A 19,239-nucleotide genomic window follows, 5' to 3' on the forward strand; every position below is an offset into this window, starting at 1 on the left:
CACCAGAAACCAGAGCAATGTAGACAAAACCATACCATAAACGAGAGACAGTCCAGAGTTCATACACGAGATATCCAATGTCAGAGGTAATCCAAGAGGCAGTAGTGAAAACACAGTCCAGGTAATACACAAGCAATCCAATATCAGAGGCAAAGGCAATAATCTGCGTCGAGAAAACAAAAGCAAGGTCATACACAAGATAAACTGAGACAGGAGATAAAGTAACGCTTTGTAAAGAGGAGAACCTACAATACGCGGCATGGGTGTGTGTGTGGAGTGCTCTTTTATAGTGCCAGTAATCAGTATTCAGGACTTCCTGGAGGAAGCAGGTGAGGTGTCACGTGATCAGGTGAGTGCGTGATGTCAGCGGGTGGTGCATTCTGGGTAATGTAGTTGTTGACCTGAGAACCTCCGTTAGAGCTGGGTGTGGAAGGGACAGAGGAGCTAACAGCACCAGACGTGACACATACTGGACAGTGCAGTGATGGTGACCATCTGTGTGACTTTCCTGTAATTTAATATAATTTAACATGAATTAAGAATATAAAATACTTTCTAAACAAATTATTCTTATTATTTTTATAGAGCTTATATTTTTATATTTATATTTTACGTTTAAAAACAGCAAGACGGCTATGCACTGCACAATCATTAAACTGAAATAGACCAACAACAATAACAGCATTTACAATGACTTTCCTTTACTCTAACATAATTAACAAGTTATAAGAATATAAAACACTTTTTAAACAAACATTTTAGCATATATTTAGCATATAGCTACGTCCAAAAACACACAAAAAACAGCAATAAGTCTATGCACTGCTAGTCCAGTGCGCCCAGATCTGCATGATTATAACATTCTAACTTGTGTAACTTTTTGATCTTAACACAGATTGATTTGTTATTTTGCTGTATTCGGATTATAACTCCATAGCTTTATATAAAATAAAAAATAGCATTAAAAAACAGACGCCTGCATCACAGACTATTTTCTTGGGCAGAGAATCTATAATCAAGATACAATACTAGTGCTTGGTGTTTACATAATGTCTATATTCTCATACTAATCCTAAATAATCTTAATAATGAGAAATATCTATTATAGTTTAAATGTTTTCACAGTGGAACCGATTGATGTGCCTGGAGAGCTAAAACAGCAAGTTCAGAATGGATTTAGGGCAGCTGGGCTTTGCCGTGATTACTATATTCCTACTCTCCTGTGTGTGCATGTGTGTGTGTGTTTATAAATGTGTGTAAGTGTGTGTGTGTGTGTAGAAAAGCATCGTGGGTCTCTCTGCTATCACTTAGCAGCTTCAGAGTGAGTCACGGCTGAAACTCGCGCCTCCCTCGGGCCCTGACTGCAGGCTTTATGAGTAAAACATTCGCCTTCCCGCTTTCTGAGAAAAGAAAAACTACACACACACACACACACACAATAAAACACTGTCTGGAGCAACCCAACAGGAAGTGCTGCTCGAGAGTGGACGCAGCCAGCTGCTTGGAATCACTCTGCTACATTCTAGCTGCTCTGAAGGCAGTGAGATCCAGCAGACTGGTGGAGGCGAGCGAGCATGCTGTAGATTAGCATGTTGTGCTAATGGGAACGAGCAGATCATTCAGAAGCCAGTTTGCTGTAACTGGAATGAGTCAGACACCCTTTCATCCTCAGAGAGAAAAGTGACGTAAATGGTGTAACGAAAGTGGTTTTTACTTCAGTTCTTACTCATTGAGTTTTTTGGTAACAGAGGAAATGAGTAGATGAGAAGCCCTCGGCTTATATCAAAGTATGACATGCCAAAAGTAATGGGACAGGAACTAGTATTATAAAGCAAAAGAACACTACACTTACAGTGATTTCTGATGAAGTTACTTGTCTGTTCGCAAGGATTATTCTAGCCATCTATGCCACCAGTCACCATCATTACCTCCCACTGCACTGCACTGTTCACTGTCCACTGTGAGTGGTTATATTAGCCATTTATGGTGTATTCCCAGTACACACATTAATTACACTGTGAATAAAGAAATGTTAAATACAGTACCTGTCTGTGCAACATCAGAAATGGTACATCCCATCCATCTGTACCCATCCATAATTCACTTTATCACGAGCACACTGGTCAGTGTTCAAAGTCACTCAAAAGATAACACCTCACCACTTACACAAGTATGGGTATTCCTAAGCCACCCACTGAACTGAGATAATGCTTCATGATAAATTGGCATGTCATTGTAAAACAGTGTCCTACACCAATAAGGCTACGTTCACACAGTGGGTAAAGTGGCCCAAATCCGATTTTCAATCCAAATCTGATGTTTGATTTAGTCTGTTCACACTTTGTCTTTGTGTCTTAATGTGACCTACATCCTACATTAGTCTGAACAATTCATCAGCAGTGCTTCACTTGAAGTTTCGGTTTCATCATCTCCAGCATCACACGAGCTATTAAGAAGTTTTCATGGCTGACGGCATGGTTTATCTCTTAGAATACATTTAATCTCATTGTACAAAGGACACAGTTCAGTTCATAGTTACTTTAACCTCTATATATATATTTTTTACTTTTACACTATAGTTACACCCTCATGTGGTTGCATTGGAGCATTTATTTAGAAATTTTGTCAAATACTTTCCCATAACTGAAAACCTTCCTCTCTACTGAGCGAATGACGTAAAATTTGCATGACTTCTGATCTGAGTCACATTGCTATGTATCATACGCAATAATATCTGCAACATTTTTGTCGTGAAATATATTATACCCTGAAATATTGTATCACCCACCCCTAATTATCACATCGGGGTACTACTCTCATTTCCCATTATACATCTACTACAAACAGATTATATCTGTCCAGTATAATTTATTTTACTTTAATTATCCTGGATATATGGTGATATTTTTAGTATCATGACATTCTGGATGATTGACTTCTGTTACAAATCTGATAAAATTATTTTTTATTATTTTATTTAATATATCAGTTAATATCTAATATATATCATATATGCAATAATACAATTTGATTTTCATTTTGTTGCAGTAGTGTATTTTTGATTAATTAATTATTGTAATTTAGTGTTTTGTCATATCACAAAGAGTACCATGAAAATATCATGAAATATAGTGAAATTATTTAAGGGCCATATCACCCACCCCTAGTATTGGATTCTATTTAATCCATGGGCAAGATTTCTAACTCTTCATTGTCCTACATATTGTTGCAGTCCAATGAAAAACAAGTATCTCCATTTTTGTTGATTTTTAGTTCACTACATAATTTAAACACACAAATTGTTCCTTACACAGTGCCAAAATTTCTTGATGAATGGACCAATATAAATTCTCCAACATGACTTCAATTGAAATTTTAGAAGGTTTTTCTGTCTCCTATAAAGTTGCTGTTTTGGAGATAAGTGTTTTTTTTTATGGGATAACATGATTTAAAATATTGGTAAGTATGTTGCTCTGATTTCTGGTAGGATGGTACTCATGCTTTACTCTCCTACCCTCTTCTCTGTAGATGGAGTTTGATGAGAAGGAGCTACGCAAGGAGATCAGCTACGCCATCAAGAACATTCACGGCATCAGGCACGTCTGTCCTCTGTCTCCTCACCTCTGTCTTACTGTCTCTGTGTGCATGCCTGTCTGTCTGTCCAGAACAACTCAATTTAACTCAATTTAATTGCAAAAACACATCTAATCACTGCAGCACCTTGAGCCTCCCTCCAGCCCAAGGGCGATTTACTCTAATAGATACACGAGCAGAGCAGCTGCTGATTAGATTTGTCTTCACTGATAAAGTAACTGCACTCACTGTACCCTGGAACTGACTGTAGGTGGGTTCAGCCGGCCATAAACTGTTCTTGTATGTGGTAAAGTTAATGAGAACCACCAGGGCTCGACTGATATAACAGCTACATCCTTTGCACAACAGTTCAACAGATTACAACCACCAGACTTAAATCATCCATGTCAGTGAACACACTATATGGTGAACAATTGCTCACTTTCTTACAGTCCAGGGCATTGAACCAACTATCTCCTGTTGTCAAACCCACTTCTGTAACCTTTAGGGCCACAACTGACCAGAAACAGTAAATAAAAAAGCTCAAATTTACTGTTGACACATTAGACAGTAAAGAATTGGAGACAATTGGAGACTAATAAAGACTATTGGAGACTTATGAAGACTATTGGAGACTTATAAGGGCTATTGGAGACTAATTAAGACTGTTGGAGTCTAATGAAGACTATTTGAGACTAAGGAAGACTACTGGAAACTAATGAAGACTATTGAAGACTAATAAAGACTATTGGAGACTAATAAAGACTATTGGAGACTAATGAAGACTATTGGAGACTTATAAGGACTATTTGAGACTAATGAAGACTATTGGAGACTAATGAAGACAATTGGAGTCTAATGAAGACTATTGGAGACTAAGAAAGACTATTGGAAACTAATGAAGGCTATTGAAGGCTAATAAAGACTATTGAAGACTAATAAAGACTATTGGAGACTAATGAAGACTATTGGAGACTAATGAAGACAATTGGAGACTAATGAAGACTATTGGAGACTAAGGAAGACTTTTGGAAACTAATGAAGACTATTGGAGACTAATGAAGACTATTGGAGTCTAACAAAGACTATTGGAGACTAATGAAGACTATGGAAGGTGGTTGAAGTCTACTGGAGCCTACTGGCAGTTGAAGAGAACTGGAATCACTTGGAAAAAAATAGAGACTATTTTTTTACTGAATACTTTATAAGACAATTGGGTACTTGGAATTATTGGTGACTATGTTAAACTAGTGAATACTGAAATTATTGAAAGATTATTGGAGAGTCCTGAATGCTTTTGATGACTATTGGAGATGACTATTGGAGAAGGGCTGATGGAAGTTATTGGGAACTACTGATGACTACTATAGACTATTGGAGACTTCTGAAGTCTGATGAAAACTATTGGAGACACAGAAGAAAACTGGAGACTATTGCACAAGATTACTGGTGAATACTGGCAAGACTGGTGAAGACTACTGAAGACCACCAAAGAGTATTAGAAACCATTATTCACTGCTGAATAATACAGAATATTACCATAGACTAATTTTACACTAGTAAAGACTATTGTAGACTGCTGAAGTTTACTGAGGATAATTGTAGACAACAAAAGACTACTGTGCACTAGTAAAGACTATTGAAGACTTCTGAGGACAATTGTAGACTGCAGGAGACTACTGGAGAACACTAGTATACACTAGTGAAGACTTTTGTAGACTGCTGAAGACTATTGGAAACTAATGAAGACTACAGAAGATCACTGAAAACCACTGAAAACTTTTGGAGACTACTATAGACTATTGGAAATGATTGGAAAATACTGAAGACTTTGGAGGCTATTAAATAATTCTGAACATACTGGTGACTGTTGGAGACCACTGAAGACCACTGGTGACTGTAAACTGTTAACCCATTAAAGAATAGTGGCATCTATTGGAGCCCATTGGAGAATAGTGACGTCTATTGGAGGCTACTGAAGTTTGTTTAATTTTAAACCATGTTAGATTATATACAGACAGATTATTAACAGTCATTTGTCTTCTTTTTCAAGGCTTAATCAGTAAATCAAGCTTGATTTTAATATTGGGTGGTCCCTAATTACAGTTTCTCCACCGACTGTTTCAAGTCAAATGTTATTCTAGATTTTCCTTTTCTGAACAAAGCCATGAAGTGCATGAACTGCTTTAAATCTATTCTGGGCAACACCATTAATACATAAAATATTATTCTCTTCATCTTTTTTTTCTTATCTATCTGTTGGGACACAACTTAAGGGCTTAAAGGCATTTTAAGAGAGAGTTCTCTCTATTCTTAGGAGTGGTTGCAGTAAATTTCCAACATTCGCCTAGTTCAGTTTTTATGACAGATGAGTCATATTTTCTGGACTGCTTGACTGTGTTTGACCACCCAAGAGAAAAAAAAAACAGTTTTTTCATAAGTCTATTTTTAATATATAGTAGATTGTCGCTGTCACACAAAACAACTTGTATTGCTATTTTTGGCGTTTTTTTTTTTTTTTTTTACCTAATGTGATTCTAGCAGGGGTTTTTTCCACATTTCGAGGAAAATGGACCGATAGAAATGTTTTAGAATTATCTGGAAATTTACATTTTGTGTGACAACAACAATGTCTTTTTTTACATTAACCAATGCTAAGATTCTTTTTTGCCATTCGTTTCGTCTTTGTAATCAATTTTTTTGGAGTGGATTGAGCATTCTTTTGGATTAAAACTCTTCTTTCTGCCTGACCCTCTCCTCTTCCTTCTCATTTTTCCTCCCTCTTTTTTTAATCTTTCCTCTGGGCCTGTCTATCTCCTCTCTGACGGGCAGAACTGGCCTCTTCACCCCGGACATGGCCTTTGAGACCATTGTGAAAAGGCAGATCTTGAAGAATAAAGAGCCGTGCCAGAAATGTGTGGACATGGTCATTTCTGAGCTAGTCAATACCGTTAGGCAGTGTACCAAGAAGGTAAAAGCCCCAGTGGAGGGTGATCATGTGTCCTAGCTACCCCCTCCCTCCACACAAACTACCCACGAGCATCCCTGCACTCCCTGATTGGCCCCTGGCTCTTACAGGGGCCTGGGGGAATGGGTGGTGCATGCGAGTGGGTTTCTGTGCGTGCTAGCAGCTTCGGGAAGAGGACAGCGTTGGGAGAATGGCCACAGCATGGCCACAGTTAGCTTGCTGTGCTGAACAGAATGTAATGTCTGGACGCTGGTGTCCCACTGCTGGGTGGACAGGTTCAATCAAATAGATTCAAATGGGCCTCAGAGTAAATAATCACAGATTTCCTGACGTTTAGCAGCTTCAGGCTGAATTAACTTCACCTGAGGGAGGCACTGTTATCGAAAATATAAAAATATATCATCACTGTCCAATGAAAAACAAGTATCTCCATATTGATTTTTAGTTTACTAACAGACAAACTGTTCCTTACACTGTGCCGACCAATAGAAATACTTTAAAATGACCTGAAATAAACCCTTTTTACATTGACTTCTATTGAAAGTCCAGAAGTTTTTTTCTCTCTCCTGTAAAGTTGCTGTTTTGGAGATACTTGTTTTTCATTGGACAGCATTGGAAGATATGTACTATATATTAAACCATTAAATACACAATGACTTGCAAAAGTCATGTGACAGCATTATCTAAACTGATAAATACGGCCTTTGACAATGCCCATACCTGTATGTTGTGAGGTGTTATCTTGTGAGTGAGGTTAAACACTGACGTTTAACATTCCTCAATCCGCCTCAATCAAGTCTCATGTATGTACATCATAGAAGGCATTATCATCCACAGTGGACAGTGCAGTGGGTGGTAATGATTGTGACCAGTAGCTTCGGGCTAGAATTGTCCAATCATTGAACTCCGTCACATCCACATTCAATCCCATAGATCTAATAGATCAGTGCAGCACCCTTTAGGTTCTATTGGGCATGCCAAAAGTCCTAGGACATGACTTTTCAAATCTTTCAAATAAAATCTGTGGAAATTTGAGGAACTTACATCCAACAACAGCCTCCACTGGTAAAATTAATCCAGCTTATAAATGAACCAGTTATGTATAATTTATGGTTATTTTTGTGTTGTACAGATGTATGAGCTTTAGACACACAATACACACCCAGCATTAAGACATCAGTGTGCAGACACCAGCTGAAGAAGTCTGCAGCAGTGCTCCTTACGGTCAGTCAGTACAAACATGCTCCAATTCTGCAGACCACCCCACATTACCCCCAAAAATATGTGAAATACAAAGGGATTTTTGAGAGCTGCCAACTACAGGGGTTGTACAATGAAACTGAAACGCCTGTCATTTTAGTGTGGGAGGTTTCATGGCTAAATTGGATCAGCCTGGTGGCCAATCTTCATTAATTGCACATTATTGCACCAGTAAGAGCAGAGTGTGAAGGTTCAATTAGCAGGGTAAGAGCACAGTTCTGCTCAAAATATTGCAATGCACACACCATTATGGGTGACATACCAGAGTTCAAAAGAGGTCAAACTGTTGGTGCACGTCTTGCTGGAGCATCTGTGACCAAGACAGCAAGTCTTTGTGATGCATCAAGAGCCACGATATCCAGGGTAATGTCAGCATACCACCAAGAAGGACCAACCGCATCCAACAGGATTAACTGTGGACGCTGTAAGAGGAAGCTGTCTGAAAGGGATGTTCGGGTGCTAACCCGGATTGTATCCAAAAAACATAAAACCACGGCTGCTTAAATCACGGCAGAATTCAATGTACACCTAAACTCCTGTTTCCAGCAGAACTGTCCGTCAGGACAATAAATTGTTGTGGTCTAAAACCAGGGGTTTCAGTTTCATTGTCCAACCCCTGTACGTCCAGCAGTCGCATCCACTTCTCTAGTAGGCTTGGAAAAATCTGGGATAATGAACCAATGGATAATGGAAAAAGTAAAAAGTACAGCCCATTGGTCAAGTTTAGCCTTAAAAATGCAACAGAAATAAAAATTGGCGAGGTTGTAACCCAATCTGTCCTCGCTGCATTGAAGCTAACGGTCATTGGAGGTCTTGCTGAGCTCTAAGGAGGCCCAGCTCAAGGCTGCTCCTTCCTCCTGGCTCGGAGGAGCGGTGGAGAGGTGGGCCGGGGTTTGGGGTGGTCACTGAGAGAGGAATGTGAGGAGTTTGCTGATTGGCCGCTGTGTGAAGTAACGCTGCAGCCTTGGCTTTGAGCTGTTGGCCGGTGGACAGGGCAGACTGAGACCCCCCTCTCTCTTTCTCTCTCTCTGGTGGGGGGATCTCAGTCCTCTGCTGAATGGCTTGAAGAGATACTAGAGGTTCTGACTTGCCTTTTCTTTTACTCTGTGTTGTTTTGTCTGTCCTTCCTCCCCTCCTCTCTCTTTCTTCTTATTCCTCCCTTTCTCTGGGTTCTCTGTTACTTTCATATGTGAATCTTGTGTATGGCACTGCTTTCTCTCTCTCTCTCTCCATTTTCCTCTACCTTATGCTTCTGTCCTTCCGTCTTTCTCTCTCTTTGTTCTCTCTATCTCCGTCTGTGTCATCCCATCTCTTTCTCACCTCTCTCTCTCTGTCATTCTGTCCCCTGTCTCTCTCTCAATCTTGTCCCTTTGCATCATCTCCCATTATCCTATTTTTCTATTGTTCTGTTCTGTTTCTATCTGTCTCTCTGCCTCATGTCTATCTCCCTCCCCTTTATCACACTCTCTCTTCCCCACTCTCTCTGTTCTCTCTTATATTCTTCCTCTCTTTCTCTTGTCATCCCCTTTCTCTTTGTTCCTCTACCCCTCTGTCTCTACCCTTCTGTCTTTTTCTCTCTTTGTTCTCTCTATATCTGTCTCTCTAACCCACTTCTCTTTTTCACCTCTCTTTCTGTCATTCTGTCCTCTGTCTCTCTCTGATTATGTCTCTGTCTTTCTGTCTTTCTCTCTTTGTTCTGTTTCTGTCTCTCCGTCTCATGTCCTCTTACCTCTTTTCTTTATTTCTTTATTTCTCTTTTTGTCATCACCCTCTTTATGTCTTTTCTCTCCCTCTCTCTGCCAATCTCTCTCTCCCCCACTCTCTCTATATCTCTCTTCCCACCACTCTCTCTCTCCCCCACTATGTCTCTCTCTCTATGTCTCTCTCTCCCCATCACTCTCTCTATCTCTCTGTCCTCATCACTCTCTCTATCTCTTTCTCCCCCATTATGTCTCTCTCTATGTCTCTCTCTCCACCACTCTCTCTATCTCTCTCTCCCCATCACTCTCTCTATCTCTTTCTCCCCATTATGTCTCTCTCTCTATGTCTCTCTCTCTCCCCACCACTCTCTCTATCTCTCTTCCCACCACTCTCTCTCCTCCACCTATCTCTCTCTCCCCAATCTCTCTCCTTTTATATCTCTCCAACTCGCTCTCTCTATCTCTTTCTCTCTCCCACCCTTTCTCTCTTCACCACTCTTTATTTTTCTCTCTCTCTCTCTCTCTCTCTCTCTCTCTCTCTCTCTCTCTCTCTCTCTCTCTCGCTCTCTCTCCTGTGCCCCCCGTCTTCCTCTGCAGGACGGGCCTGTTTACCCCTGACCTGGCCTTCGAGGCCATAGTGAAAAAGCAGATCCAAAAGCTGAAGTCTCCGGTTCTGAAGTGTATAGATATGGTAGTGAGTGAACTGACCTCCACCATACGAAAGTGTAGTGAAAAGGTAATGCGCAAATGCAGCTGCGCCCGTCTGCGCCCCGCCTTAATGTGTAGGGATAGACCGACGGCTGGACTCTAAAACACAACTCTAAAACCCCTCCAGACTCAGAGCTGTCAGTCAGGTCTTCATCTGCCAAACGACACCAATACTACATTCAATACAATACAGCAGAGCAATAAACACACTCTTCTAAAAAAACACACTTCTGGACTCAGATATAAGAGAGATGTTTAGAGTTTAGACATGAATTACCTTTAACCTTTAACTCTTCATATTCCTTTATTACAATGACTGTCTCTTTTAAAGCTCTGAATTCTGAACAGTCACTACAGACACATCTAAAATCTGCCAAGAAACAATGGTTGAGTCAGTATTTGTGAATAATAATTCTCTCAAACATTCAGACACTCCTGAAAAATGTTCTTTTACTGGAAATAGAGTAAAATAAATTCTGACCTCATGAAGTTAAATATTTAGCATTTTTTTTACACATTTAAGATCATTTCATAGGTGATTTCTGTGGTTTGTTTGTATTAACCAGTTGTTAAACTTTGCCTGGAAACCAGGAAATACATAAGAGATTAATTACCCATTTAGTGGTGCACAGTTCGACTGTGCAGCATCTCCTGCATTAATAAGATCTTCATGGAAAGTCATAAACATTTTTATCTGTTCTCACCACTAAATTCAGTCCCAGAATAAAAGTACAAATAAAACGAAAAGTTATTACTGTAATTAGGTAATTACATAAAACATGTGATGAAGCGATGAAACACTAAATGAGCCAACTGAGGAAATCAAACTGCTTACATCGAAAAATAAAGCTATTGTCTATTGTTCATTAAATTTATAGCTAGTTAGTCTTAATTAAGGTGAAATGTTCAGTAAGTCAAGATATTCATTTGAGGTCATATCACTCAGCACTACTTACTTTAATTTCTTAGAAAATATACATATTTGTCCAGCATCACTCGGTCTATCCTTAACACTTACACAGTTAATGTTCGTGTTCTCATCACAATTTATTTTGATATATATATATATATATAGAATTTATCATCGTATACTAATCTTTTATTTTGGTTCTTTAACTAAATAATGGCCATATTGACAATTACTAAATTGTCGCTTTTTGTTGCCATTTTGAGACGCATGCTCACTGGCGTAGTCCTTTATTTCACTAAAATTACTTCTAACTCTGTTCTCATCTCCTTGTGTCTTTTCTGTCTGAGATTTCTTTTGGTTTTAGTTCCGTTTTTCGTCTTTGTGAGATTCCCATGTCCACTTAACTCGTTTCTACTGGATTATTTTGAGTAATCTCAGTTTTGTAGGTCAGCAGGTCCTGTTACACTCGCTCACTAACAGACGTACCATAACATCTGTCTGCTTTCATGTGTGACCCGGCGGGAGCCTTGACCACTGTGGCCCTGTGTGGATTTTGACAGACGGCTGAGCAGCGTCTCTGAGCTCCAGTACAGTATAGGCTGTGTACATGTTGCACAGTCACATGCTGTTTTAACGCATTTACAGCACTTTTCACAAAGGTCATGTGACTTTATGAGAGGATGTGGCTGCTGAAAATCCACATTAGGTCACTTTGATCGTCTCTCGCCCTTTAAACATCCTCTCTTCCCTCTCTTCCTCTCTTTTCTTCTTTGGTTCAGTGCATGCGTTATTGTGCCTCTTTTGGCTGCAGACCCAAACCCGGGCTGTTTCTCTAATATTCTCTAATCTTCACACTCTTCACTCTTTGAACTGTGAAATAACCTGAGTCGCATCCCTGCACCTGACTGCTTTTCGTGTGTTTCTGTGCATGATAGCCTGTGTGTTGAGGTTTAGGTGTGATTGGAACGTTGCATGGTTGACTTGTGTTGCAATGCATCATGTACATAAAAAATAGTATTATTTTAAACATATTTTAAAGCTATTACCATCTTTATGAATGTGGTTGACACAATTCTGCATCATTGCATGAGTGGTTACAATAACATTCAGCAAACATAATGCCACTCTCAGTAGAGTAAGTGGAAAATGATTGGTAACATAGCCTGGAGGGGATGACTACACACTGATGGTGAGTTTGGGATACAGCCAGTAAACTTCCCTGAAAATCTCTCAATACTCTCAAGCCCCAAACCGTCATTTACCGGATACGTATGTTGTGTGAATGAATTACGTTGCATATACAAGAAATAACGAAGTATTAAGTCAAAGGAACATGATGCATCCATGTTTAAATGCAAAACTTAATAGCTGTGAGTAATAGCATCGTATCTTCTATTATAAAAAGGAAAGATTGGTAAATGATATTGAAACTGCATGAAAGAGGGTTAATTAAACTCTGCCTTACGGCCAAGAAATGCTCATTTATTTGCACTTTAAAAGAACAGAAAAACAGCAGGATTAGTGGCTTGGCTTGTAGTGGTAATAATAGGGGCTGGTACGCACACCAGCCCACAGAACACGCTAGATGCACACATATGTGTGAAAAGGTGCCATGAACCACAGTTTGAGCCAAATGATCAGAGTTTCTTTATTTAAACAATAGAAGAAGATTTTAAAAGAAAAGGAACCAGTGTTGTGTCCAAATCTGCCCCCATTCCATGTGTGTCAGGCAGCAGTATAAGCACATCAGATTACAGTGCTGGTGATTCTGTATCTACTGTAACTGTAGATTAACCCTTATTTATACACAGAAATAAAACAAGCCTTCACTTAAAGGGAGTCAGATCAGATTTTGGCAAGGAGGCAGACCTTTTAGCACAACAATAGATAAGGAATGACAAACAAGGTGTCTCTCAGAACAGACCATATTCTACAGGCCAATCAGTGTAAAGTATAGGGAGACTCCTCCTATGTAGTTGATGATGACAGGACATAGTAAAGCCCTTTAGTGCGCTCAGTCACTAAACTGCAGTGTACAACCAAAACTAACTGGATGAAATGAACAGAATACAGTGTAACAAACACTTGAACTCTGGTTCTGACACTGTACCAGACTTTGAGGTGTAAAAAAATGGCCCAAAGTAAAAACAAAAGGCAATATATTACATCATAACACAATACATGTCAGACTAAAACATCTCTAAAGAGGTCTCAGGTCTTACTCATTTTACTGTGCCGTGCCCAAGACCTATTGACTGTAATGATGCATTGTAACTTAGTACTGTTTGTCCTTTTAGTTCTTCCTCCATCTCTCCTCTACATGGTACTGTGTTCTACGTGTATGTTCATGACTGTGTGGTGTGATCATTGTGTCTAATACTAAGAAATATTGTTTAGTTTTGTGGCACACTAAGCAAATAGAATTTCTCATGTTAACTTTTTTACTTTTAACTGTGCATCTTAATACCATGTAGTACACTCACTGACAAAAAAATATAATAGTAAATATAAACTATAAGTAGTTTCTGTTATGTAATAAAATGTTATATGTTTGAATGTAATTATGGTTCAGTATGTAAGTGATTACAGTATTAAAGTAAAAGGAAAGTTTATAAGGGAAAACTGTACCCTCTAGTAACCTGTTTGGCTCCTCTATCCTGGATACAGGATGAGGTTACAGTTAGGAGCAGTTAGATATGGAGGTGTGCAGGTTCTGTATGGCATCCTGCAGCACATTTACCTACAGATGTTGCTACAGTTGGCCCTGTAGATTCTGTTCTATACCCGTAGGTTGCTGGAGCTGGAATCCCAACTGCTCTTATAAACACTTGTTTGGCAATAAATCTAACATGGTGGCTTAGTGGTTAGCACGTTCACCTCCCTGTGCTGGGGTCCTGGGTTCAAGTTCCTATCTGGGTTCAAACGCAATGTCTCTGGGGACTCTGGTTTCCTCCCACAGTCCAAAAACATGGAGATCAGTTCAATTGGATTTTCTAAACTGTGCCTGATGCCTCAGTGTCTGATGCAGTCCTCCAGGTGAACAGTGGTTTCCGGTTGAGAGTATGCTGTTTACTATTGGCTGCCACTTCTCACCGGTATATGTTAAGTGTGCGTCGAATTTAATTGTAAGTGTCTTTGAGAGGCAAAAAGGTGCTGTATAAGTGTAATTGTAAGTAAAAAAGTTAATCTGGCAACCAATTAGTCCAAGAAAGTGTTACAACCATTGCTGTGTGTGGGTGAGCATTATCCTGTTTATTACCTTATATCACTAAGCTGGTGTCCCTTGTATCACTACAATAAGTGTCTCTTTTATCACTACTAGGAATGACCATCTGTCGTAAGCGATGGCTCCCTAGATCATCAAACCAGCAGTTGGGGCACTGTGCCACTTCACAGCTGTGCAACACCCTCTATTAATGGGTGTTAATGGGCTGTATGATGTGATGTTTGGACAGTTCTACTAAAGTGATGAAAATGTGGGCTGGTTCACTAAAAAGCATCATGGTTCTCATAAGCCCAAACAGATCTGGCTCAAGAACCAGAGTTCTTTTGGTGGAAAAGCGCTCATAGAGCTGTGTCTAGTAGTCAAATGTCTTTCACCAAGAGGTACACTACCCAAATGTAGCCTCTGAGAGCCCTTCATGGCAAGATTCAGTGTCTAATCAGAATGCATCTGTAATCATTTACATATCTGCCTGAGTGTGTGTTATTTTTTTTATTTTTTTTGTCAATGAGTTTATTACAGTTCAAATCTAACTCGCACTTACTGTTATCTTTCTGTATTTTAGCGTAACTTTACTGTGGTGCAAACATATGTCTTATTGAGATAGCAATTGAGAAGAGTGGTACCCAGTGTATAATGCTGTGCTTTTGTCGTCTTTCCTGTATTGTCTGTGTATATGTGTGTCTGTGTGTGTGTGTTCATAGCTGGCCCAGTACCCTATGCTGCGAGAGGAGATGGAAAGAATTGTCACGCAGCATATCCGTGACCGCGAGAGCCGCACCAAGGACCAGGTGAGCCACAGGCCAATAAAACTGTAGCAACTTGTAACAGCTAACAGTTAAGCTAGGTTTTAGTGTGCTGGGGGTTCTGTATGCATGCATGTTGATGCCCTGTGGTGCACTAGGTGGCACTAGAGTCAACCTCCAGCTGTTATAATAATATTATATAGACATGATGCTATGAATCTTATGGTGTAAGGTAGTTTATAGCATGCTAGGTGGTGCTAGAGAGAATTGGGGCAATGCAATGATATGCTGTACTAGCTAGAGCTGGAGCCTGTAGGGGAACTTAGAAATACATACATGTTTAAAAAAAGTAAAAATCTGATTAATTTGTACACTTTCACACGTTAATCATTTTTAATGCAAATGAGTCATGTAACAAAGTTAACAGAAGCTGGTGAAGCATTCGTGATTTGTTAGTGAGTGGCGAGTTTTCTCTTACCAGGTTGATGAATGTGGAATATGGAGCTACACTAGCGTTTATTTTCTCCAATAAAGCTCTTTATTAAACCTTAATTCAACACATTAAAATATCCTAATGTACACTAAAAATCATCAGTTATCCAGAGAAATTATAACAATTGTAAAGTCAAAAAGGCTTCAGTCTAGCAAGCCTATATCACAATACACCATTCATTTTATCCTCCTTTCAAAAATACAAGAAAATACCAGCATTTTAATGAGTCTTTTAGACCTGAGAATTTGAGAATCTGATCATTATTAGATCGCAGGATCTTGTTGGGATTAATACTATGCATTTTTTAACACTTATTATAATGAATTGTTTAGTAAAGATTACTTGGTTCACATGTAAATATCCATTATTAAGGCTTAGTCTAAAGAAGCAGAAAAAAGTGTGATTAATCATGATTAATCATGAAATTCTGTTGTGATTAATACGATTATTAAGTGATTTACTGTGCATTAAAGACAATTTAAATAAAAGTTTACCATGTATTATTCTCTCTCCTGTGAAGGTGATGTTGCTTATTGATATTGAGTTGGCCTACATGAATACCAACCATGAGGACTTCATTGGATTTGCAAAGTGAGTTTTCTCATTTAATGTTTTATGCCAGATTCACACTACACAATTTTAGCCCAGTTTTCCAGTCGTCGACAGTTATTCGTTGATCACAAACAAAGACTCTCACTGACAAGTCGCAAACGCCTGTCAAAAATATATTTGGCATGGTAGATATCTGACCCAGTCGGTGACTGGGAGTCACCTGTTAGTCACCCTGTTATATTATGAAATGACTGTTTAATTCTAGAGGGAGTCCGTGAGTAAGTGATTCATAAATAGAGTAAATGGAGCTAAAAGCTAAAAACTTTAAATTAAAAATTGTAATTTACTACTTGTCCTGAGTATTTCTTTAATTTTAGAAAGTAGAAAACGGTATTTAACTAAAAAAGCAATAAAAGCCTGTCTGTATATTTCAGTTTATCTACAGTAAACTGGTTTTACACTGTAAAGATAATACCATTACTGCTACTGTGAGCTGATTGGTTGGCGAGCTGATCCTAGAGATACAGGTAGAGCACTGAGTTTAAAAGGCTTATAATTAAAGTTTATGTCTGTGGTACAGAAACATTTGATATAGTTCTGTGTTGAGGACATAAGTACATATTTCAGTATAAAACTGATCAGACATTTATAAACTCAAATTTTGCTCAGTTAAATATGAACCCTTTCATGTTGGACTCACTTTAAGTGTGTATTCTCCTCTATAGAGATTCTCTGGTTCTGGTTAAAAGTCTCAACAAATCTGAAGGACTCATGATTACAGCACAACCAGTCGTGTAGTGTGAACTGCACAATGACTGATGACTCAAAAAGTTGTGTAGTGTGAACCTGGCATTAGTTTTTGTTAGTCTTTATTGTATCACTGTAGGGATATTTGAAAGACTTCGTAATTCACGACACAGTACTGAAGGGAGCAAACCACAAACAGATAGGGCTTATCTGGTTACAATGTTCTATTTCCCCATCAGTGCTCAGCAGAGAAGCAGCCAGATAAACAAGAAGAAGGCACCCGGTAACCAGGTAAGGCTTGTTGTTCTTGCTGCAGTGCCACCTTTGGGACTGGAGTGGAATAACTCAAAAATGCATTGAGATTTTCTGATTTTGTAGTACATAACTCCTGATATTTAGTGATTAGGGGTGTAATGGTACACAAATATAACAGGAACTGTGTAAATGTACACACACACACACACACAAACTAGACATATCATCCTATTCATCTAATCCGCTATGATTTCTTCAGTCAGTGTCAGTGAAACACTTTGTTTATTTTCAGTTGTTTCAAACCAAAGGTGAGAACAGTGAGAGATAAAGAATAAAGAAAGATAAAACAGAAGTATTAGTAAAAATAACCTTAAACAACTACAGTTCCCACAATGCCATGCCAGGAATATTTACCTTAACAGCATGTAACATCTATGTACCGTATTTTTCGCACTATAAAGGGCACTTAAAATCCTTTAATTTTACCAAAAATCGGCATTGTGTTTTATAATCAGTTTCAGTGACGTTCCTCCATCACTAAGGCTGGAGCAGTATTAGCATTAGCTGCTAACCATGCTAAGCGCTAGCTCTTTTGTAGCCTGCTGCTAACCCCGGCTAGCACTACTGGAGCAGCATTAGCATTAGCCTTCAACACACGAAGCACTATCTTTTTTACCATTCAGAAGTGAGTATTATCGGCCTGTAGCCTGCTGCTAACCCTGACTAGCACTGCTGGAGCAACATTAGCATTAGCCTTCAACACACTAAATGCTAGCTCTTTCACCGTTCAGAGGTGAGTATATCAGACTGTAGCTTGTGTGTTTACTGTGTTAAAAGAGCTTCATGGGATGAACCACTAGCTAATATCACTCCTGGAACACTCAGGGCTGCTAATGCTAATGCTGCTGCACCCAGCCTTAGTGAATATCTGGAATTCTAAGCTTGCTGTAAATAAACACAAGCACTTCACTCACCCAAATGAACGTTTTTTTCAGGAGAAAAACCTGTGTAGATTAACATCCAGCACTTTAATAGAAAATGTATAAAGCATTTTTTTTTTAAATAATTACAGTTTTGTTTACTTAACTAAGCTTAGCTTTACAGGTCTCTCACCCAGCGCCAAGATCTGCTGAATTAGAAGAAAATCATGGCGACACCCTTGTTCCTTACTTGTGTAACATCATGCACCTTATAATCCGGTGCACCTTACGCAAGAAAATAGACCAGAAAATAGACATTTATTGAATCTATAGTGCGCCTTATAGTGCGAAAACTACGCTACTATATACTCTCCCTTTAACTGCATGCACTGATCCGTGACCCCTGTACCATACATACATACATACCCTTACACCCCTACTATTAATTATCAGTATCTCAACTCAATATATTACGTAGTGTTAAGAGCATGAGTGCAATATTTAGTTAGTAAAATGTATTGTTTCTGGGGAGTTTCTGGCCCTTTGCCTTACTGGATGTCTGCATACTGCATACTGTCTTCTCTTCTCTTTATCCGTATGTCATTCCATGCTGGTTCCTTCTTGCCCTTATCAACTGGTCCAGGGCCAGGTTTGTGGTCATGTTCATACCAGTTGATCTAAAGGCCTCTGTAGAGAAAACTGATCTTAGATCAGTTGTTGTTTTTTTAAGAGCAGAGAGGCCTTTGTGTTAGTATGTTTATTGCATTCTGAACAGCTATTTTGGCTTCAGTTGTTAAGGGCAGAGACTAATGTTATAGATGGTGCTTTATAAACTTTTATAAACCGTACGTAACCTACCCTGTTGTTCCTCAGCTGTACTGTATTTCAGGATCAGCTAGCAGTAGAGTAGATGCACCAGTAGAGTATTATGTAATTGTGGGGCTATTTGTATGAGACGAGCGGATGTGACAGCATTCCTGAGGCGAGCGTGACTCACACTGGCCATGTTTTCACGCAGGTGGTCAAGATGGCAGAGCACGAGTCAGATTCGTAGACGTTTAAAGAAGCCATATTAAGCTTTTTGGGGTTTAGCCTTAACAGCAGGCCATAATCATATTGCTTAACATGGATTTAAAGCCTGTCTCCCTTGTTGTTGTTGCTGAAAACCTCAACGCAAAGCCTTT

General features: G+C 39.1%; 1 protein-coding gene across 2 annotated transcripts in view; it reads left to right on the top strand.

Moving 5' to 3' along the window:
* dnm1a (dynamin 1a) overlaps positions 1 to 19,239 on the top strand; it is a 145,065-nt gene that overhangs the window by 56,626 nt on the left and 69,200 nt on the right. The window contains exons 9-13 of one of the 2 annotated variants that reach the window (XM_049486370.1): positions 3,529 to 3,596; positions 10,099 to 10,237; positions 15,047 to 15,133; positions 16,102 to 16,172; positions 17,120 to 17,171. In XM_049486370.1, coding sequence (XP_049342327.1) covers positions 3,529 to 3,596; positions 10,099 to 10,237; positions 15,047 to 15,133; positions 16,102 to 16,172; positions 17,120 to 17,171 — 417 coding nt within the window. Of the gene's footprint in view, positions 1 to 3,528; positions 3,597 to 6,405; positions 6,545 to 10,098; positions 10,238 to 15,046; positions 15,134 to 16,101; positions 16,173 to 17,119; positions 18,002 to 19,239 lie in introns of those variants that run through there. The other variant, XM_049486347.1, reaches the window with a different exon arrangement.

Source organism: Astyanax mexicanus, chromosome 1 (assembly GCF_023375975.1).
Source record: "Astyanax mexicanus isolate ESR-SI-001 chromosome 1, AstMex3_surface, whole genome shotgun sequence".
Classification (NCBI taxonomy): domain Eukaryota; kingdom Metazoa; phylum Chordata; class Actinopteri; order Characiformes; family Acestrorhamphidae; genus Astyanax; species Astyanax mexicanus.